Raw genomic sequence first — 23,946 nt, 5'->3', positions numbered from 1 at the left:
TTTTGAAGGAAGAGAGAGAGAGAGAGAGAGAGAGAGAGAGAGAGTATTTTATTTTTTCTTTTATTTTTAATTCTTTTTAATTGTTGTAATAAAAGAAAATTAAAATATTAAATAATCAGAGGCAAAATCGTCTTTATAAAAAAATTCAAACAAAATTAGACCAAACTCGTAATAAAATGAAAAGTTTGGACCTTTGGTGCTATCCAAACTTTTTTTTGACAAAAATGACAATTTTTAGCTAACCACGGGAAACATTCGTGCACTATTGTCTATATAAAAAAACAACTATCACCTACTATATATAGGATGTTTAACCCGTTTTTCAACCAAAAATAAATTAAAATTGTTGACATGGAAAATTGTCTTAGAATCAACAGTTGAAATGGATAAAGAGAACGTACATATAAACAAAATGAGTTGTAGATATTTTGACTAAAAGATATTTATCGTTCTAAGTTAGCATTATCTTATAAAAAAAAAAATTGGATCCAATCATGATGAATTGATGATTATTGGGATTGTTCATTTGTTCTTATCCGTTAAAAATGTGAGAAAACTTGAACTTATCTTAACAACTTAAATCAAACCACTGAATTGAATTGTTGAACCAATTTTGTATTGAGAATGTTGCATTTGAAGTGTAATTGAACCAAAGATTAACAGAAAAAGGAACTAGCAAATTAATTACATAATCCCCCAAAAGAATCAAATGTAAAAAAAAAAAAAAAAAAAATGTTTGAAATAATCTATCCCGGCAACACCACCCTTGTGGTGGTTGTCGAACTGGCACCGGTGGTTGAATAGGCGGCGGTCGCATTACCATACAACCCAGCAGCCCATCTCCTAAGGATCCTCAGCAGCGTCGCCGCCTTTCTCCTCCCTCTTCCGGTCCCCATCCCCATCACCTCCCAAATCACCCTCTCAATCCCAGGAATCGCCGCCAGCTCCGACACAATCTCCGATCCACCTTTCCGGCAAACATTCACAAGTGTGGCGGCGGCACTCTCTTGTGCCCTCTCCGTTCCATCTCTCAATATCGTCGCCAGTTTCCTAATCACATGAAACGCCGCCGTGATCGCCGCTAATCCTCCTTTCTTCACCACCGCCTCCAGCACCGTCACACCTTCCTCCGGTAACCCGTCCATTACTTCACTAGCCATCTCCACCACCCCAACCTCAAGCAACTTCCCCACAGTTTCCCGGTCTCCGGCCAAGTTCAGAATCGCCACCAACGCGTCTCGTTTCGAACTAATCGGCCCAGTTCTGGCCAACTCCATCAAACCCTTGATCACACGGCTCTTCCGACCGAGCTTTTTCCGGTACACCGGAACACCTGTTAGACTGAAGATTGTAGCGGCGGCGTTTCCTTTTGCTTCCCAAGTCGCACCTGTTCTTAATACTTCCACGATTCCGTTTACAACTCCTTCGGTTTCCATTATCTTTGTCTTGTTTGCGTCGAGTATTGACAGGTTTAGGATCGTTGTAACTGCGTTAATTTGAAGAGTTGGATGATCGGAGGATAAGAATTTTACAAGTAGCTGTAAGCCGTCGGCGTCGGCGATGCAAGCGCGGCTGTTGGAATCCGTTTTGGCTAACGCCCGGAGCTCATGAACGAAGCGATCCGCCATTTCCAATGATTGTGAAGCGCCGGCTTTTTCAAGCAAAAACGTCACTGTCATTTTTGTAGCTTCGAATAGCGTTTTGTTTGTGGATTCTCCGGTGACTTTTTCGTTGGTTTCTGTTGATTCGAACGGAATCCGGTGTTCGCGACACCACATTGTTATCAAGTTCCGCAATGCACGATTGGGTATCATCCCTGTGTGGTCCAGGGTTTGACCGGTTTTGGGACACGTGGTGTGTCCCGATTCAATCCAGAGATTGATAGAGGCTCGATCGTATGTTTGTCCTGTTGATACAACCACCGGGTCTCGCACCAGGTCGAGGGAAATCGGGCACCGGAAATCTGCCGGAATTGTTAAGTCGGTGGAGTTTGACTTTTTCCGGTCTCTGATTATCCTTGGAGATGATTCGCCGTACAACACGCACTTTGCGTAGCGAACAAGTCCGATCAACGAGACGATTTCAGCTTTTGATTTTTCATCACTTTGATTCCTAACTTCTTCTTCCAAGATCTCGATTTCTTCTGTGCAGCTCGTGGAATCATTCAATTGCAACCTGGTGAAGATCTCCTTGAGTTTTGTCTTCTGAGGAACAATCTCGCTCTTAATTCTATCTAATTTTTGCAATACATCGTTTCTGAGATTGATATCTTTTTCATCGATCCAAACCGCCGTTTTGGAGCACTGTTTCCGGATCAAATTGACTAATTCTTCAACGTCTTGGCTTAGATTCATCGCTTTAACAGGAAATATATCAACCAGCGTCGATAACTCGAGAGTAAACTCATGAAATTTGTTCGCGACTGATTGCTGCTCAATCAAAAGCCATAGTTTGCTTCCGTTACAACAATCTTCAATCAACGTCTTGATGCTCTGCAATATGATGTACAACTCCTCAAAGCACAACACCGCCGACGCCGGAAAACACGGTACAACATGATCAACAACCAACTCCTCGAGCATCAAAGTCAACAGCTTAGTTTTCCGAATTATCGAATTCGAATTCCGATACAGAACAAACGGAATCGGATTCAGTAACGAAGTTTCCCTCGATCGAAGCAATAACGATCGGAGAAGCCTTTCATCTGAATCCGACGAACGTTTCTTTTTTGGCGGCAAAGGTTCCGGTGAAACGGCCATGAATTTATGAATAATCAACAGCAAAATGAAATTAAAAAGAACGTAATTGCAGCAAACTAGAGATGAAAAACCTGATTTGCGATGAAATGAAGGAATCTTTGAACTGAATTCGAAAGGGAGTATGAGAAATTATTATCGTAGTTGTTGGTGGTATGTTGATAGGGTTGATAGCTGTTTATGCGTTTTCTCTTTTGTTTTGTTTATTGATATTTGATAAATTTGATAATCATAGCAATTGTATATTATGGGGTCACCTCAGCTGGAAGATGGGGGTGTTTGACGGAGTAATTTATTGCGTACTATTTGTTCATTTATTTTTATTTTTATAAATTATACTTTTTGGAAGAAGGAAGTAGTTGAGAAGTTGAATTCGAAAGTATAAGAAATTTGGTGATGGGTGGGTGCACCAAACAAAAAAAGAAAGAAAGAAAGAAAAATGGGTGGTGGTCACGGTGGTTGTACAGCGGTGTGGGTTTTGACAGCCGTCAGCCGCCGGCAGCTGGACTAGTATTCATGACTTTTTCTTTCTCTTTATTTTTTCTTTTTCTTTTTTCTTTTATATATAAAAGCCAACATGTTATTTTCGTGTTGTTCTTAAATCGGCCCCCATTGACCCGATTGTTTCCATTTTGAACCTCTGGGGTATGGATTTAGTCAAGTTACCCTCCTACTTGCAAGAAGTATTAGTTATTACTTATGGTAATTAGGCATATGGATAATTTGTAAGCTTCCAATATTGATATGGCTAATTAATTAAAATGGCATATTGCAATAAATTATTATATTATTATAAAATTTTGATTTTGACATTAAGCATTTTTTTCCAATTATGTTATCATAAAATCATTATATTTACAATCAAATGACCGATCTTTTTGTTCTTCCGGTAACCATCTTTTCCGAAATACAATAAAATCATTAAAAAATTTGATTTTAACATTGTGTTTTATTTTTTTCAATTATGCCATTACATTTATAATTTTATGTAACACCGAATTTCAGGATATTTCTTAGTTCAGGATTGTGGACCGTAATTTGATCATCAAAAGGTTTTGGACTTCAAAGAAATAAAGTTTAGACCTTATTGGAATGTTGATAATATTGGTTATGAGATCCAAGCCCTTTGTTTTTGTGTTGGAATCAAAGAATAAAATGGGAAAAGTTATATGTTAGGCTTCTTGCATGAGATATGCTTTTTAGTTCAGTGTGTTTTTAGTCATAAGTGACTTGATAGAGTTGTGAGGTTTTTTCATACCTTCGTGTGGATATAAAGATCGCCGAAATCGGATTTGAAACGAATAAGTTATGGTTGTTTAAAGTTGGAGTTGTGAAGTTATCTCCTACGTTAAACGTAGGAAGGTCCCCTAAGAGCGTAGGAGGAAAAGTTGATTGGGGCTTAAATGACCTATGGTGAGTGTAGGTTAAGCTACGCTGAGCGTAGCCACGACAAATTAAAACCCTAATTTTGGGGTTATGAGCCATATTTAAAGGCTCTAACTCCTTCAGAGACTCTTCATGCTCAGCCTCCACCATTTTATTCAACCATCTCGAAACCATAGCCACCTTGTGTGAGATTTAAGACCATAGAGTATTCTTGTGTGCATCTTTGAAGGAGGATTTTAATGGAAAAGAACTTAGGAGCTTCAAGCTTTGTAGATCCAAACTTTGCACCTCATAATCCATCTCAAGAAGGTATAAAGTTCCTATCTTGGTGTTTAGTCATGATAATACTAGTTTAGCTATGGATTTATATGCTTTTTGTCCCATGACCTTGGTCTCTGAGAGTATGGGTTACTCTAGACCATTAGAAGGCAATTTCTAGACGTTTTGGGGTTATTGAGTCATAAAAATGAGATCTTTGTCACTCTCATCCATTAAAACATGAGTTCTTGAGCATTAAAGTGTTTTATAGACTTAGGGTTTGGTCTTTTGCTCTTTTTAGCCATGCAAAGGAGTAAAGTCAGAGACTTTACCCATTAAGACTAGGGGTGTTCGTTTGGATGGATCGGTTTGATCCGATCCAATCAAGTGAATCCAAATTGATTTCGGTTTTCAAAACATGGATCCGAATAGTCCAAACTAAAATCAAATCTGATCCGATCCGATCCAATTACAATTCGGTTGGATCGGTTTTTATAATTCGGTTTTCAAAAACCGAAACATTTTAAAGCGACATATAATTATAATATTACTCAATTTTACACAAGAAACGAAAAAAGTTATTTAGTTGTGATTTGAAATTTACGTACAAACAACCACTAAGCAGATATATTATAGTTAAATATTTTATAGATAGAAAACTTTTGAGAGATAATACATATTGATGTTTTTTTATCGGGTGAAATGTTTTGAACCAATATGAAAAAATTAAATTACAAAACCAATAGATAACTATAGATATATATATTATAAATAAATAAATAATAAATGTTTATTCGGTTTTTTTGGACTATTCGGTTCTTATTTTATAAACCAAAACCAATCCGAAATCCAAAATAATAATTCGGTTTTGTTGAAAACCAATCCAAAAATCTGAATATCCGAACCAAATATTCCAATCCAAATTGTCCAATTGAACAATTCGGTTTTATCCAAATAGTGAACAGCCCTAATTAAGACGTTCTTTGGGTTCAAATCTGATAATTGAATGGTTGTTCCATGTGTATTAAGAGCTTAATAGAAAGTTGGGCAATCAATAAAACTACGCTGAACGTAGCCTGGTTTTTCCCCGTTTTACATCTGAAGCTCTACGATGAGTGTAGAGCAGGGTGTTACGCTAAGTGTAGCGTCAGGAGGTTGACCTTTGACCAATTTGACTTTTAGTCAACTATGTTGGGTTTAGTCTTGAAAGGGAAAAATGGTCTTTTTCCTCAAGGAGGATTAGTTATGAAACAAGACCCTTTGCATGTGGATTATTACCTTAATTATAGATTAAGGTTTTGCTGTGTATGTGCCTAGTGTGAAGAGTTCTAGTATCAACAACTCGATTGTGTGATTTACCTATCTGTAGATTGAGGTGAGTCTTCTCATTATATTGTGTAGGATATTAGTTGTCTTTTTAACTCTTGCATTGGTATCTTGGGCTAGGCCTATTTATAGGCTGGGCAGGGCCCGTTTGTATGAGGAGTCGGACCCGATATAATAGGTGGGGCCGGATGTTCTGTATGGTATGTGGTATTTTGGGGAACTCACTAAGCTTTATGCTATGGTTTGTGGTTTAAACATTTTTAGGTACTTCCAGTTCCAAAGGGAAGGGTCCGGCTTAACTGCATAGCATCCCCTGATAGCTTTTCCACACTAATTGTTATTGTTTTACTCCGGTGTTTGGAAATATACATTTTTGTAACATCCCAAAAATTAAGACTAAAAATTTTCATTTTTAAATTAATTAATACTATTATCCAAAACATCACCATAAGAATCATGGTGGAACAAGTGTAACAACAACATCACAAAACATTAGAGTAACATAAAATATGGAACGAGCTGGTGTGTGTCCTGCAATCATCCTGACTATTCCCCTTCGAACCAGAAGTACTTGAAAACATAAACTGAAAACCATAAACATAAAGCTTAGTGAGTTCCCCAAGATACCACATACCATACAAATAATGGGCCCCGCTCAATGAGTATAATGGGTCTCGCCTTAACTCGTATAACGAGCCCCACCCAATGAGTATAACGGGCCTTGCCCCAACTCGCATGACAGGCCCCGCCCAATGAGTATAACGGGCCTCGCCCTAACTTGCATACGGGTCCCGCCTAGCATACATTCAAACCTATAAAATTACATGCAAGTATCACAAAGATATATAGCATTCAATATAATCATCGGGCCCCACCCAACTTCGGGCGCATCCCGGTATGCGTATCAGAGAACATACATGCAGAGTCATGAAGACAACTAGCATCCTATAATAAACCATGGGTTGGCATTGGTGCCTTCTACCCGCCAAACGTAGTGAGGAAACTTACCTCAAGTTGTTGAAACGCTTAATGAATCTCGTTCTGCTGGTCCAGAAAACCCCCGTGCTAACATCATCAAAATATTACCCAATTCATAATTGAATCTCGGCCTACATCAAGAATCTAAGCTACTTGACCAATATCATGGGTTAATGACATTTTTACCCTTTTCTTGATTGACCCAAAACCAAGGCCCAACCCATTAACACCAAAATCCCAATAATTTCCCATCTTCCTAAATGCGCCCAAAACCCATCATTGGCCTAATCCAAGAAGGTCCAATTTCCTAAATGACACCCAAGGTACCAAATGGGCCCAAGCACAGCAAAGCCCAAAAGTCAGAAACTAGTGGCCCATTAAGGCCCAAAAGCCCAAAACAACGCCTCACGTAGTGGCCAATCCTTGGTCACGTTGTGAGACGTGTCCAATTCCGATTTCGAGACTCACTATTGACTCGGACAACTCAACGGAGATGGTGAATCATGCTCACGTACCGAGACCTTATGTCTCACGTCGTGAGAACGGTCTGAAGCCGAAAACACCTTTCCAACGGTCTTAATCTATTCAAACCTTAATCTCACCACTTCCAGAAGTTAAATGGGACCCTAATGGTCCATGGAAATGCTTGCTTTATGGAAATGCATGCACCATTTTGGGTCAAAAAGTGCAAATATGGCCTCAAGTCCTCATGCAAGCTCTAATACTCCACCAAATACTGGATCTAAATGATATAAGACTTAAAGAACCATTTGAATCCATAAAGTTTCTAACTTTATGGTTTTACTCAACTCTAACTAAGCCAAAACATAAGAAAATGGGCCAAAAACCTACATCTACCCATGAAATGGAGTAAAGATTGAGTCTTGATACTTACAATGGTCCAAAAAAGATGAGAACTAATGATGATGATGATGATCCCAAGCAACTTCCTTCCTAATATGCTTCTTCTTCTTCTTCTCTTTTTTCCCTTTATTTCCACAAGCAAAATACCAAATAACTCAATGTTACACGAAATCTAGGGCTTCTAGAGGCTTAGAAGGTGAGAGATGTTAAGGATGGGTAACCCTAGCCTCTCATTCCCTTAAATACCCAAAAATTACGGTTTGTGGTCATTAAGCCATGCTCACACCGTGAGACTCCAAAGATGCGGGTAAACGGGTCAATGGTCACTCATGACATGACCCCCAAGATCTCACGTCCTGAGGACCATCAAAATGCAACAATGAATGAATTTAGTACCTCAGGGTTCCAGATGTTACAATTTTACTATAATTGGTTTTGGAACAAATTAGTATATGGAATTGATGGTTTAAAAATGAAAGTTTTTATTGGTATTTTTGGGACGTTACAAGTTGGTATCAAAACCTTGGTTTGAGAGATTTGGGAAAACTATCAGGTGTGTTTGAACTCAAACGGAAGAATTGGCAATCTTTTTGAAAGGAAATAAGTTTTCTAAAAAGACTTTTACAAAGAAAGGGGTGTGATGCGTGCAATCAGCCGAGCTCAAGTACGCGATTCCCATAATACACATACATGTTGATATGTTATATGTGTTATAGAATGTTTTGCATGATAGAAGTTAGCATGAGAATATGTTCAGGGTTGAATGATAGAATACATATTAGGAAGGATGCCTTTCGATGATTTGTGGCATATAGAGTTTTACTACTCGAATGTTGCTTGCTTTGTGCTTTGTACGACTCATATTGATGTGAGTTAAATATTAAATGAATATGTTAAGTTACATGATGCAAAAGGTTAAATAATTTTAGAGTGATTAATCTGGCCCTATTGCACAACTCTAGTTTGAGTCCAACTGTTGTAGGGTTGAGTCTTTTAGTTGAAAGGTTATTTAAGTTTTATTGCATGTAATTACATTAATGAAGTAGTTAGCTAACATTAATAAGAGTTTTCAATAGTTGATGGAAGGGTGAGGTAGGGATCCTAGGAGAGCGTAGGAAGTGCATTAGTGTGATTGGTGTGATGTTTAGTGAGATTTGGAGTATTGTTATAGGAGGTGACTTAGAGGATTCGGGAAGATCTTAAGGAAAGTATGGATAGGTGTGGAAGGTAGCATTAAGCATGTACTAATGAAAGCACATGATCCGTACTTGAATCAAGGAAAGTCGCGAGGATTCTAAGAAGCTTGTATAATGAGGAATTATTCAGGTATGTTTCGATCAAGTTTCACGGTTCTTTTTAGTATGCTGGAGAGCACTCAAGGAGGAGGTTAAGTGTAACGACCCGTTTCCGGTATGTTAATTAATTTGATTTGGGCTAAGTTTTCAAGAGGAACTCGGCGAGTTCTAGCCTGACTCGCCGAGTCGGGTCGCGCATCTTGTGCACGCGGGAGCCGGCGACTCGGCGAGTCCATATCCTGGACTCGGCGAGTCCGTCCGTCTGGGTGAAACCCTAACTCCCCGGGTTTGCTCACTATTTAAACCCCATTATAGCCTCCATCTCGTCACTTTTCCCCTGAGAGCACTGTGAGAAACCCTAAACCTTCCTCTTGTGAGCTTATAAGTGATCTTGTTCCATTTTGTGAAGGGGTGAAGAAGGAGAAGAAGAAGGAAGCAAGGAAACGAGTTCTAGTGCCAAGATCCAAGATCAAGTGTGAACTTATTGAGGTATTTTCGGAGTTCTCTTCTGGTTTCATGCTTAAACTTCCATTAGAGCTCTTTTAAGGGCTATTTGATGCTTGTTCCAAGCTTTATGCTTGCTTGATTGTGTTATTGAGCCGAAATACCTTTGGATCTGAGTGTTGGGGTGTTGAAGAGTCTAGATCCACTGTCTTTTTGGAGTTACATTGCTTATTAGCCATGGATCTACCCTTATTGTGCATATTTTAGTCTTATTTCCCTCATTCATGTGGTTGTGCACGTAAAGTTGGAAACTTTACGTGGTAAAACAGCTTAATGGACCTAGATCTATCATTTGCATGTGTTGGATTCAAGAGAAATCGAGTAAAAATATGTTGCATGGCGGCGACTCGGCGAGTCGGAGGAACGACTCGACGAGTCAGGTCGCGAGTCCCGAGTTCTTCAGTTTCTTCAGTGTCGAGTGTACGAGGTGAGTTAGGGAGTGGACTCAGCGAGTTAAGAGTAGACTCAGTAATGGAGGGACTCGGCGAGTTTGTTCATACAACTCGGCGAGTCCAAGGCAATCTCCTTGAGGATTAAGAACAACTCGTCGAGTCTGTTCATCTGACTCGGCGAGTCGGATGAAGATCATCTGAGTTCTTGGATCCAGAGGGTACTCGTCGAGTCGATGCCACACTCGACGAGTAACAGCAGGTAAGAGTTGAACGGAGAGTCTAGGACTCGGCGAGTCGGGTATCCCGACTCGGCGAGTCAGCCCTGAGTAAGTCAACTTTGACCAAGGGTAAAAGAGTCATTTTACCCTGAGTGTAGTGCTAGTGATTGATTGAGTGTGTTTATGGATTTGTAGCCGAGGAGATTCAGGAGCAGCAGCCGTTAGCTTTCCGAGCCGCACTCTCATCCGCTAGCTTACGAGGTGAGTTTCCTTCCCGTAGGGGCGGGTCTAAGGCCACAATGCCGGCCCGTCCAGTTAATAGTAGTTTCCGGATTTCGGTCCGATGTAGTAGTTAGTATGTTTGATGCCTTCGTGGTTCAGACATGTTTTATGTGCTATGTGTATGTGTTTATGTTCCGGGCCACGGCCCGATGCAGTATGCAGTATAAATTGTTATGATATGCTATGCTATGTGCAGTCAGTCCCGGACCTCGGTCCGATGCAGGGGACACGGTTCCAGTTAGTTCCGGACTTCGGTCCAATGCAGTCAGTTCCGGACTTTGGTCCGATGCAGTTAGTTCCGGACTTCGGTCCGATGCAGTTAGTTCCGGACTTCGGTCCGATGCAGGGGACAAGGTCCCAGTCAGTTCCGGACTTCGGTCCGATGCAGTTTTCCGGGTCCCGACCCGATGCAGTGGGCAAGGCCCAATATGTGTTTATATGTTGTTGTATGGTATGTGGTAAGTTGGGGGAGCTCACTAAGCTTCGTGCTTACAGTTTCAGTTTTGGTTTCAGGTACTTCCGCAAGCAAAGGGAAGAGCTCTGGATGACGGCATCGCACACACCACCGTTTCAGCTTTAGTTTGGATTTGATTTAGTTGTTGTTTGGATATAGCATGTTACATTTTCCGCACAGTACTTTATTATCTTTTGGGACATATCACGCATGGTTTATCTATATGATACTCTGATTATAGTTTTGATGGTATTAAAAACGAAATTTTTGGGTCGTATTTTTGGGTCGTTTCAAGTTGGTATCAGAGCCCTGGTTTGAGGGATTCGGATACACTCTCGGGTGTATCTGAACTCAAACTAAAGGGAAATAAAAGATTTTTAATAAAATGTTTTTACAAAAGAATTTTGAAAACACTTAGAAGGAAAAGAATTGTTTTAAGAAAAAGGTGTGTGCATGCGGTCAACCGAGCTCAAGTAAGTACTCCCAAATTACCCATACAAGTTATTTGTTCAATTTCAGTTTAGTAGAACAGCATGCTAGAATAGGACTAAGGGTGTAGGAGAACGCCTTATGTGCCTGCTTATGTGTTACAGCTCTATGAATATTGCATGCTAGAATTGAGTAGACAGCAGTAGGATAGCCTGTTTAGGTTACGCCTGATCGTATGAGCTTAGCATCCTATGCTAGTGCAGTTTCTTGTTATAAGAATAGCTTGCGTGAGTCTGTTTCCCTTGTCCGAATGCTGCTTGCTTTGTGCTTAGTGGGATTCCGAGTAATGGGAGTTAGCCATTAGGTGGACACGTCACACCACATGTAATCAGGTTTGAATAATCCCAGAGTGCTGGAACTGGCCCTACTGCGCAGCTCTTGTTTGAGTCCAACCGTTGTAGGGACGGATCTTTTACTTGAAGGATTATCCGATCCTCATCACATGTGATGGTGTTCAGGTGATGGCTAACTGGCAGTGCAAGGAGACCTACAGCAGCTGAGGACCAGTTGTATTGAGCTCGAGTTTTCTCTAGGGCAAGCCTAGGGTGAGAGTAGCAGGGAATAGCAGCGGTAGAAGTGACTTGGGGAAGTCGAGGCAGTTCTTGAGGAAAGTATGGATAGATGTGGAAGGTAGTAGGGGCCCATACTACTGGAAGCAGAGGATCCGTATTCGAATCAAGGAAGGCCAAGATTAGACCAGGAAGCTAGTAGTCGTATCATGATCCCTTGAAATATTTCAATGTTCTGATGTTGTTATGATATGTTTCAGAATGGTAGTTTTGCGTCCGAGGCCAGCAGCCGGCAGTTCAGATGCCGGAGGAGGATCAGGATCGGGATCCGACCCGGAGGTCGGACAGATCGATGAGCAGACCAGAGAGTTCCTTTCTTCTGAGATTACTCGCATCATACTTGAGCAGACTCCTGTGATCTTCGGTTCGATCAAGGAGGGCATTTTGGGGATGATGGATGAGAGACTGAGTACCTTCCGTACTGAGATGGCGGCCGTAATGGGGTCGCGCACACTCACCATCAGGGAGTTCAGGGCATGCGGGGCTCCTGACTATCACGGGGCACGGGACCCCATAGCGAGTACCAGGTGGTTGGCGGATGTGGCCAATGCATTCCGCACTAGCAGATGTCCCGAGGGGGACAATGTCAGATTGGCGTCCTGTCTCCTGAAGGACAGGGCACGTGACTGGTGGGAGGAGGTAGGACATACCATCGGGGATGATGCGGCATTGGATGCCATGACCTGGGCTGATTTCTCTACCAGGTTCAGAGCGGAGTTCGCACCGGTCATTGAGGTGCAACAGTTAGCCAGGGAGTTCCAGGATCTTACCCAGACTACCGAGACAGTGGCGGAGATCACCGCCAAGTTCAGGGAGCGGGCCCTTCTTGTTCCTCAGTATGCAGCAGACGAGGAGATGAAGAAGGCCCGTTATCACGAGATGTTGCGGAGCGACATTCGTATGTTTGTGAGCCGGTCCAGTTGCAAAACACTGGACGACATGATTGCTAGAGCCAGAGAGAGGGAGATTGATCTCGAGATGGAGAGGAAGAGGAAACCGGAGGCGGTTTCGGGTGCAGGCAGTGTGGGCAAAAAGCCCAAGGTTTCAGATCACAGGTCCAGGGGTCAGCAGAGCCACGGTCGATGTGGCAAGTGTGGGAGGTTGCACGAGGGGGCGTGCAAGGCAGGGAGTTCCGGCTGCTACAAGTGCGGTCGGACCGGGCATATGAGTAGGGATTGTACGGCCCCTGCCACTACGGTTACAGCATCGGATCTGATTTGCTTTCAGTGCAATCAGAGGGGACACAAAAGGTCCCAGTGTCCCAGTTTAGCTGCAGCAGGGAAGGTGCATGCACCCGCCCCTGCTACTTTGAGGATCACAGATGGCCGTCAGGGCCGAGCTGATGCGCCGGTGGCGAAGAGCAGGGCATTTCAGATGACAGCAGAGGAGGCGCGAGCGACTCCTGATGTGGTGACGGGTATGTATATTTCTTTCATCTCTTAATTATTAATATATCGTTTGAATATTATTTGATGGTACGCTTTATTTAGGGTCGTTCTCGGTGAACGGCATCCCTGCTTTGGTATTGTTTGACTCGGAGGCCACCCGATCATTTGTATCGCTTGCGCTTAGCAAGAGATTTAGCAGAGCTCCGGGGGAACTGGATTGTCCGTTAGAGGTTGAGATAGTAGATGATAGGACCGTGAGGGTCGACAAAGTATATAGAGGGTGTTCCCTTCAGATATTTGAGGAGCAGTTTTCAGTGGATTTGGTTCCGATTCCCCTGCGCGGGAATAAAGTTATTGTGGGAATGGATTGGCTAAGCCCCAATGGGGCGGTGATTGATTGTGAGCTTCAGCTAGTGAGGGTTCGCACTCCCAGTGGGGGAGAGATAGTGGTTCAGGGCGAGAGGCCCCAGCGAGGATTGACCTTCTGCTCTGCCGCTAGGGCGAGGCGCTACGTTCAGCAGGGTTGCGCCGGTTATGTAGCCTACGTCTTGGATGCCCGGGATAAGGGCAAGACGACGATCGATGATGTTCCTATTGTTCGAGATTACCCGGATGTGTTTCCCGAGGATTTGCCGGGGATACCTCCTGAGAGGCAGGTTGAGTTCAGGATCGATCTGGTTCCTGGTGCGGCTCCGATAGCCAAAGCACCATATCGACTTGCTCCCCCTGAGATGCAGGAGTTGTCTACACAGCTTCAGGAGCTGTTAGACAAGGGTTTCATTCGACCGAGCAGTTCGCCTTGGGGAGCGCCGATCTTATTTGTGAGGAAGAAAGACGGGTCACATCGGATGTGTATTGATTACCGGGAGTTGAACAAGGTAACGGTGAAGAACCGTTACCCACTTCCGAGGATAGATGACTTGTTTGATCAGCTCCAGGGAGCGTCTTGGTTCTCCAAGATCGACCTACGCTCCGGTTACCACCAGATGAGGGTCAGGGATGAGGATGTCCAGAAGACTGCTTTCAGGACCCGGTATGGTCATTATGAGTTTGTGGTGATGCCATTTGGGCTCACCAATGCCCCAGCCGCGTTCATGGATCTCATGAACCGCGTGTGTAGACCGATGCTGGATCGGTCAGTGATAGTGTTCATCGACGACATCTTGGTGTATTCCAAGACGCAGGGACAGCACGAGGAGCACCTGCGGGAGGTGTTGGGGACTTTGAGGAGGGAGAGACTGTTCGCTAAGTTCTCCAAGTGCGAGTTCTGGTTACGCGAGGTGCAGTTTCTTGGGCATCTCGTTAATCAGAAGGGTATTTTGGTTGACCCGGCCAAGATTGAGGCCGTGATGCAATGGGAGGTCCCGAGGTCTCCATCTGAGATTCGGAGCTTCCTAGGATTGGCAGGGTATTATCGGAGGTTTATTCAGGATTTCTCCAAGATAGCAGTGCCGCTCACCCGACTAACCAAGAAGTCGGTAGTTTTTCGTTGGGGGCCTGAGCAGCAGGCGGCGTTCGAGACTCTCAGGCAGAGATTGTGCGAGGCTCCGATCCTTACCTTGCCAGAGGGTGTTGAGGATTTCGTGGTCTATTGTGATGCTTCGATCACAGGTATGGGAGCAGTGTTGATGCAGCGAGGCCATGTGGTGGCTTATGCTTCGAGACAGTTGAAGCCTCACGAGGCTAATTATCCTACCCACGACTTGGAGCTGGGGGCAGTTGTATTTGCCCTCAAGATTTGGAGGCATTACCTGTATGGGGTCCGCTGTACTATCTACACGGACCACAAGAGTTTACGATACCTTATGGATCAGCCGAGTTTGAATATGAGACAAAGGAGGTGGTTGGACGTGCTGAAGGACTATGACTGTGAGATCCTGTATCATCCAGGGAAGGCCAACGTGGTGGCCGATGCCCTGAGCCGCAAGGTGTCGGTGGTCCCTACCAGGGATTTGTGTATGAGGATGACGATAATCACTCCTTTGTTGGAGCGGATCAAGGAGGCTCAGATGGAGGGTCTCAAGGAGGAGAGGCAGAAGTGCGAGAGGATAGTGGGTCGAGTAGCTTCGTTCGACTACGACAGTCGGGGTTTGATGACGCTTCATGGTAGGGTGTGGGTACCGTACTGGGGTGGGGTACGGCAGGTATTGATGGACGAGGCTCATAAGTCTCGATTTTCTATCCATCCAGGGGCGACGAAGATGTATCGAGATCTTCGACCTGATTATTGGTGGCCCTGCATGAAGCGGGACGTCGCTTGGTACGTTGAGAGGTGCCTGACCTGCCGAAAGGTCAAGGCGGAGCACCAGAGACCTCACGGCAAGATGCAGCCGTTGGATATTCCCGTGTGGAAATGGGAGGACATCACCATGGATTTTATCACCAAACTTCCCAGGGCCGCACGTGGAGTAGATTCGATATGGGTAGTGGTGGATCGGTTGACGAAGAGTGCCCATTTTATTCCGATCCAGGAGAGTATATCGGCGGAAAGGTTAGCCGATATCTATGTGCGAGAGATTGTGGCACGTCATGGAGTGCCGGTATCGGTAGTGTCGGACCGAGATGTTCGCTTCACGTCCAGATTCTGGAAGCGGTTTCACGACGAGATGGGTACTCGTCTCCATTTCAGCACCGCTTTTCATCCTCAGACTGACGGGCAGAGCGAGAGGACGATTCAGACTCTCGAGGACATGCTTAGGGCATGCGTTCTGGATTTTGGGGGCTGTTGGGATACGTATCTTCCCTTAGCGGAATTCTCGTATAACAACAGCTATCATGCGAGCATTGATCGACCTCCTTTTGAGATGTTATATGGCAGGAAGTGCAGGACCCCGATTTGTTGGGGCGAGGTCGGTCAGCGGGTTATGGGGAGCACTGAAGTGGTGCTCAAGACGACGGAACTGATCCAGCAGGTCCGTAGTAGACTGCAGACTGCGCAGAGTCGGCAGAAGAGCTACGCCGACAAAAGGCGTTCAGACTTGGAGTTCCAGGTAGGAGACATGGTTCTTCTGAAAGTCTCACCTTGGAAAGGTGTCATCAGGTTCCGGAAGAGGGGCAAATTGGGCCCCAGATTTATTGGTCCTTTCAGGGTTTTGGCCCGGGTGGGTCGGGTTGCTTACCGGTTAGATCTTCCTGAGGAGCTCAGTTTGATACACAACACCTTCCATGTGTCGCAGTTGAGGAAGTGTCTAGTGGACGAGACAGCGGTCGTTCCCTTGGAGGATATCCAGGTCGATAGCGGCTTGAATTATATCGAGAAGCCGATAGCAATTTTGGAACGGAAGACCAAGACCTTGAGGAACAAGGTAATTCAGCTGGTAAAGGTGCAGTGGCAGCATCGGAAGGGGTCTGAGTGGACATGGGAGGCTGAAGAAGAAATGAGAACGCACTACCCGGAGTTATTCGCAGATCCAGCCGTAGCAGACTTCGAGGACGAAGTCTGAAACAAGTGGGGGAGAATTGTAACGACCCGTTTCCGGTATGTTAATTAATTTGATTTGGGCTAAGTTTTCAAGAGGGACTCGGCGAGTTCTAGCCTGACTCGCCGAGTCGGGTCGCGCATCTTGTGCACGCGGGAGCCGGCGACTCGGCGAGTCCATATCCTGGACTCGGCGAGTCCGTCCGTCTGGGTGAAACCCTAACTCCCCGGGTTTGCTCACTATTTAAACCCCATTATAGCCTCCATCTCGTCACTTTTCCCCTGAGAGCACTGTGAGAAACCCTAAACCTTCCTCTTGTGAGCTTATAAGTGATCTTGTTCCATTTTGTGAAGGGGTGAAGAAGGAGAAGAAGAAGGAAGCAAGGAAACGAGTTCTAGTGCCAAGATCCAAGATCAAGTGTGAACTTATTGAGGTATTTTCGGAGTTCTCTTCTGGTTTCATGCTTAAACTTCCATTAGAGCTCTTTTAAGGGCTATTTGATGCTTGTTCCAAGCTTTATGCTTGCTTGATTGTGTTATTGAGCCGAAATACCTTTGGATCTGAGTGTTGGGGTGTTGAAGAGTCTAGATCCACTGTCTTTTTGGAGTTACATTGCTTATTAGCCATGGATCTACCCTTATTGTGCATATTTTAGTCTTATTTCCCTCATTCATGTGGTTGTGCACGTAAAGTTGGAAACTTTACGTGGTAAAACAGCTTAATGGACCTAGATCTATCATTTGCATGTGTTGGATTCAAGAGAAATCGAGTAAAAATATGTTGCATGGCGGCGACTCGGCGAGTCGGAGGAACGACTCGACGAGTCAGGTCGCGAGTCCCGAGTTCTTCAGTTTCTTCAGTGTCGAGTGTACGAGGTGAGTTAGGGAGTGGACTCAGCGAGTTAAGAGTAGACTCAGTAATGGAGGGACTCGGCGAGTTTGTTCATACAACTCGGCGAGTCCAAGGCAATCTCCTTGAGGATTAAGAACAACTCGTCGAGTCTGTTCATCTGACTCGGCGAGTCGGATGAAGATCATCTGAGTTCTTGGATCCAGAGGGTACTCGTCGAGTCGATGCCACACTCGACGAGTAACAGCAGGTAAGAGTTGAACGGAGAGTCTAGGACTCGGCGAGTCGGGTATCCCGACTCGGCGAGTCAGCCCTGAGTAAGTCAACTTTGACCAAGGGTAAAAGAGTCATTTTACCCTGAGTGTAGTGCTAGTGATTGATTGAGTGTGTTTATGGATTTGTAGCCGAGGAGATTCAGGAGCAGCAGCCGTTAGCTTTCCGAGCCGCACTCTCATCCGCTAGCTTACGAGGTGAGTTTCCTTCCCGTAGGGGCGGGTCTAAGGCCACAATGTCGGCCCGTCCAGTTAATAGTAGTTTCCGGATTTCGGTCCGATGTAGTAGTTAGTATGTTTGATGCCTTCGTGGTTCAGACATGTTTTATGTGCTATGTGTATGCGTTTATGTTCCGGGCCACGGCCCGATGCAGTATGCAGTATAAATTGTTATGATATGCTATGCTATGTGCAGTCAGTCCCGGACCTCGGTCCGATGCAGGGGACACGGTTCCAGTTAGTTCCGGACTTCGGTCCGATGCAGTCAGTTCCGGACTTTGGTCCGATGCAGTTAGTTCCGGACTTCGGTCCGATGCAATTAGTTCCGGACTTCGGTCCGATGCAGGGGACAAGGTCCCAGTCAGTTCCGGACTTCGGTCCGATGCAGTTTTCCGGGTCCCGACCCGATGCAGTGGGCAAGGCCCAATATGTGTTTATATGTTGTTGTATGGTATGTGGTAAGTTGGGGGAGCTCACTAAGCTTCGTGCTTACAGTTTCAGTTTTGGTTTCAGGTACTTCCGCAAGCAAAGGGAAGAGCTCTGGATGACAACATCGCACACACCACCGTTTCAGCTTTAGTTTGGATTTGATTTAGTTGTTGTTTGGATATAGCATGTTACATTTTCCGCACAGTACTTTATTATCTTTTGGGACATATCACGCATGGTTTATCTATATGATACTCTGATTATAGTTTTGATGGTATTAAAAACGAAATTTTTGGGTCGTATTTTTGGGTCGTTTCATTAAGGATTAGGCTCTAGAGCTAAGCCGATTGATGAGAGGATACACGAGGTTATTACGTCAGAATTTACTCTTAATATTTTGGACGCACCATCTGGTATGTTTGGCACCATCAAGAAGCGGATCGTGGAGCTACTAGATGATCAATTAGGGATTTTCGTGCAGATAATGAGGCTAGTTAGATTCAGGCATGGTCCTTTCCCATTCAGGAATCTGGGATCCTATTAATTTGCAAGACCTTGGAAGACATGATTTCCAGATCCCGGGAACGAGAGATTGAGATGGAGCTTCGGTCGAAGTGTAAACCACTTTTTGTTCAGATAACAGAGGGTTCAGCTAAGAAGCCCAGGACTTTCGATCCGTGAGCTATAGTTCAACAAGGCTGAGGCCATTGCAACAATTGCAGGAAACCGCACGATGGAGTGAGTTGATCAAGAGGTTTAGGTTGATTTAAGTGCGGCGACGTTGATCATATCATCAAGGATTGTCCTCTAAGATCGAATCTAATTTTTTCTTACTACAACCAGACGGGCCACAAGAAGGCCGGTTGCTCGATTCTATCGAGTGGAGCAGCTAGGGCACCTGCTCCAGCTACACTAAGGATTACTAATGATCGTGAGGGCAAGGAGGAGAATCTAGTGGTAAGGAGTCGAGCATTTCAGTTGCAGACCAAGGAGGCATGAGCTCTACCAGATTTTGTCGCGACTATATATCATATATATTTCCTTTCTGCCTTCATTTTTTATGTTTATGATTATGTTATTATGTAAGGGAGACGTAGTGTTTGAGGTGTTTAAGTCTCCACCTAAGGTTCAAGACTTCTTGATCATTGTCTGCTTATTATCATTCAAGGATTATCATATGTCATTCTGCATACTGAGAGTCATGTTTAGAAGGTATTTGGATGAGTCGGTCTTAGACTTCGAATTGGGAGACATCGGCCAACAACTGAGTAATCCATAAGTTGGGATGCTTCCTGGTTGCGAGGTAATGAAGGATTGATCAGACCGCGATTGTAGGGTCAGATTCATGTCTTCAGGAATGTGCATGTGGTCCTCAAATCGGAAGCTGTTAGGCAAAAATCTTGTTATGGTTAGTTGTTCCTTGCTGGAACACCAAAGATTAGTCTAAAAGGGTGCTTGATCCACTCAAGTTGATTTTCATTTGTAGAAAGTATTGGTTAATTTGTTGTATCGACCTATCTATAGTAAGGGAAGAGTAGTCGTTGGTTTGTTAATGAATTGTAGAGCATGGTTGATGCATTTTTGCATGGGCTTTGTTCAGTAGTAAGTGGAGCTCGAATGTTGTAGAAACATTGATCAAGGGATGCATTGGGTTCTCTTGTGCCCAGTAATGTCAGTCGTTGATGTAAAAATCAAAGTAGTGAGGTTCGATTTAGCTTGGTAATTTGAATGATTATAAATTTGTCTGGCTTTAGCTGAATCCAAGTGGGGAGAATCGCTTAGCATTACTGGGAATATTTTCAAGTGCAAGTCAACTTTGAGTTTCTTATTCAAGGACAACAAGATATCTAGATCTAGTTGAGTCAAAGCTTATTCAAGTAATAATGTTCATTAGTCAGTTGTAATCAAGGAAACAGATGTGGAGGACTCAACTTATCTCGTCTGTGGATATAGAGCATCAACAACGATGAATTTTGGGTTCTTTTATTGGATCAAGTCGATAGTTATGTGAGGGCCTCTCTGCCTGTTCTTGTATTATTAAGGCTTTAGGGTTCAAAGCACGAACCACACACATAATAGGATCAAGCAGACTAGGGTTCTGAATCGTATTGATTTTGGTTTGGTAAATCTTAAGGATTGTTGGAAAGACCATGGGGTGGGCCCATGGCAATCTCTGGAGTGTTGTAAGACTACAAAGTAGTTGTAGCATTCAATGGGATGATTTATGTCATAGTAATGGTGATAGTAAGACTGTAGGAGGATCACAACATTCACTTGGGTTGAGTCGGACCTGTCATTGTTCTTTAGCTGCTTCTTGTTGGGCATGATGGTTGTTAGAGTTGTGGCGATGTTTGAGCTAGTATATATCTTGATTGTGGGTGAGGCCCATTGGTTATGTTAGATTGGGTGAGGCCTATGGGCAAGGCCCATTTGATTATGTTATCTTAGGGGAGACTCGTGGGAAAGGCCAATTCGATCATCTTATCCTGGGTAAGGCTCGGGAGGGGGGGGGTAAGATATGTTTTATGTATATATGTTTTGTTTGGGGTTTTTCGCATGGTTGACAAGGTCGGGAAGGCCTTGGTCGGATCGGAGTTGCAAGTTTCTAGCAGACATGGTTTAGGGGTTTCTATACTCAACTAGGGATGTAGCTATATTCGATGATTGTTAGTGGTAATGGCATTCGTTCTTCGATGGGTACTCAGCTGCATATCAACACAACATATCACCCCCATATCGTTGGATAGAGTGAGCAGAGCATTCTGACGCTCGAGGTTATAATAGTGCATGTGGTGTCGTGAGTCTCCAATCCAATGATGGAATGATGACAAGACCAATGTGTTCCATAATATTATCATTCTAGTGGATTAGATGGTGTCACGATGTATCGTGAACTAGTGAGTGTATGAATCATGTGGGTAGGAACCGGTAGTCATATGTTTGAGACTCTTTGGTCTCAGATCGTTAGTATTTGGCATGGTTGGGTGTTAGAACATTTTGGGGGTCGGGAGGCTCAGTGATCAGCTGGTTTGGATCAGGTGGATAGTAAAATTTTGTTTTGGATGGAAGTTTTAGTTGTGCAGCGGAAGTCACTTGCTGAATGTTTGCATTTATGGAAACCCCCCCCCCCTCCTATTTGCTTGTGGGCTACTTATTAGGAGTTTGGTTGCCTATGTTGGGTATTGATTATAAAACTTCGGGTCATGAAGTTCACGGTATACTCCTTGAAGGACTTTTCAAGTGGTTGTACACCTAAGTTGACATGCGAGTTTAGATGTAATGCGAGATTCTTGGATTGATCATTATTACACTTGTGGGAGCGAGGGGTTAGTGCCGATTAGTCAGGAGGTCAAATGTATATTTGAAGTCTTTTTGGCATGATTTCCATAGTTGAGATTGGTTGAAATTCATGAACGATATGTTTTGAGTATTTATTAAGCATGGTTTGATGCAAATCGTAGTTATGGACTTGGAATTACGACTTGGAAACATGCCCATTCTAGACACCTCTTCCGTAACTAGATTAATCAATATCATGACTTGGAATTACTGATAAATCTTATTTATAATTTCATAATAATGACTTATGACTATAAATATAAGTTATACTGAAAAGACTATATAGCTTAACTTATAGAGATTCTTGATGAAAACCATAATCTAAACGGGCAGAATACTGACTCGGGATGTCCTACTCGAAGGCTACTACTCATACAAATATTCAGTGGTGTCGTAGGGCTTTGCTACAGACCACAAACGAAAGAAAAAGGGTTTATCTGAGGGAGAACTGAGAGAGGGGCTCTAGGGGCTGGATGTGAGGATTGTATACAAAATGAGCTCTATTTATAGGAGTTAGAAAATGCGTGTCAGGAAAGGCATGGTGTGTGTCAGGCACGTCAACCTTGTTGTCTCCTCTAGTTGTTTGCCACGTGTCCCGATACTGGTGGTCCACCTCACCACCTTCTAGAACGTGACACGTGTCACAAAACCGTGGTGCCATGTGTTCGATTTTTGTTGTGCCATGTTATCTTGACTCTTGGAGGAGGAGAATTGTTGACTTGTCATGTGGCGCTCTCTGGTGTTGCCACGCCATCAATGCGCCTGGCTCTTTGCACGCTTTGTTTTCCGTATTTTTGAAATGGCGTAATTTCTTCATTCAAGCTTCGTTTACAACGTCCTTTATATTTCCGGAAATCCCTCGACGAGATCTACAACTTTCCTCTATATATCAACAACTAAATCTCACTTTATCATAAATTTGTATTTTTGATAGGCTTAGACTATTTAGAGATCACTACAGAAGGCATAACCTCTCTACAAGTGGAACATATTCTTAAGCGACAAGTATTCCTGAGCTAGTCACTACCTCTCTACAAGTGGAACATATTCTTCCCTAAACTTTTCCACAAATTGTTCCCATGTCACTACGCTCTTCTCATCAGGTGAATAGTCCTTCGTGACAAAATTCCACCATTCTTTCGCGCCATGGCGGAGAAGATTATGCGCATACCTAAACTTTAGGTTGGATGGGCAAGCACAAATGTAGAAGCATCCTTCTACATCAGAGATCCACAATATTGCAATGATTGGATCGTTGACACCTTCATACTCTAGGGTTTTGGTGTTATTGAACTCCCTATAGGGCATCTCCTTCTCCCTAGGCAAGGCTACGGCAGTAACGGATGCAGTGGCTGTTGCGGCGGTGGTGCTAGCTATGGTGGCATACCGTTCGTAAAACATGGTGATTAGTTCAGTCTTGATATATCTGAACAACTCTGGAATTATTTCCTATATTGTGGTTGATACTTCAACTTTTATCTAGTCGTGAATGTTAGACTCGCTTGGTCCTGATCCTTCTGATCCAAAACCCAAACCGCTTCCTCTCGTGATCATTACCATTCCAGAGATATACATGGGGATAGATTAATATGAATCTATGAACTATTTTGGGGTAACGACCGATCCTCTCCAACTTCTTAGTAACCTTGTGATTCTTCTTGATTCAAGTATGAACCCTATATTTACGGTAGTATGGGCGCTTATACTACTTTCCACACATGTTTATACTCATTCCAAGAATTATCCCAATGTTTCTAAGTCACTACGTTGTAACGCCTGTGGATCCCGGCTAGTCAATTTAGAGACGATAAGCATCAAAAATGACTTTTTGATGGAAGATTATTTAGAAGGATTAATCTTAACTAAGTTATAGTATATGTTACAAGGATTCCGTACATATAAAGAACGCCAAAATCCGAGTTATAACGAAGAAATTATGACTTGTCGAAGTTTCGCGAAAGAACCGACATGACACAGCGCGACGTAAATAGTGAATTTACGTTAGAACGATATTTGGCCTTAGAAATCTAAATGAAAGTCGTAGAATACATTAAACCACGAGCGTGCATAAAAAGAACATCTAAATCTGACTTCGTATGAGGAAGTTATGTTTTTTCGAAGCTTCGGCTTAACAGTGTACAGCCCGAAGTTCGAATATGAGATCAAGCGATATTTAGCCGAAACAATCTAAATGAGAATTTAATATCTCATCGATATTAGTGCAACGACGGAAAGACAGACGAAAACGGACGTCAGACGA

At 43.6% G+C, this 23,946-nt stretch overlaps 1 protein-coding gene across 1 annotated transcript; it reads right to left on the bottom strand.

Moving 5' to 3' along the window:
* Nucleotides 1-590: 590 nt before the first annotated feature.
* On the bottom strand, nt 591-3,068 carry SAUR21 (ARM repeat superfamily protein). The gene has a single exon (XM_079003111.1). It carries the CDS (start codon nt 2,757-2,759, stop codon nt 747-749), a length of 2,013 nt encoding a protein of 670 aa, XP_078859237.1. The 5' UTR covers nt 2,760-3,068; the 3' UTR covers nt 591-746.
* Between the last annotated feature and the right edge of the window lie 20,878 nt (nt 3,069-23,946).

Source organism: Lactuca serriola, chromosome 5 (genome assembly GCF_051521515.1).
Source record: "Lactuca serriola cultivar US96UC23 chromosome 5, Lser_US96UC23_V15, whole genome shotgun sequence".
Taxonomy (NCBI): domain Eukaryota; kingdom Viridiplantae; phylum Streptophyta; class Magnoliopsida; order Asterales; family Asteraceae; genus Lactuca; species Lactuca serriola.
This window is presented reverse-complemented; position numbering and strand designations above follow the sequence as displayed.

Bases quoted from the DNA above. Each gene is read 5' to 3' on its own strand.
- SAUR21 (XM_079003111.1), bottom strand. From the start codon at position 2,759: ATGGCCGTTTCACCGGAACCTTTGCCGCCAAAAAAGAAACGTTCGTCG.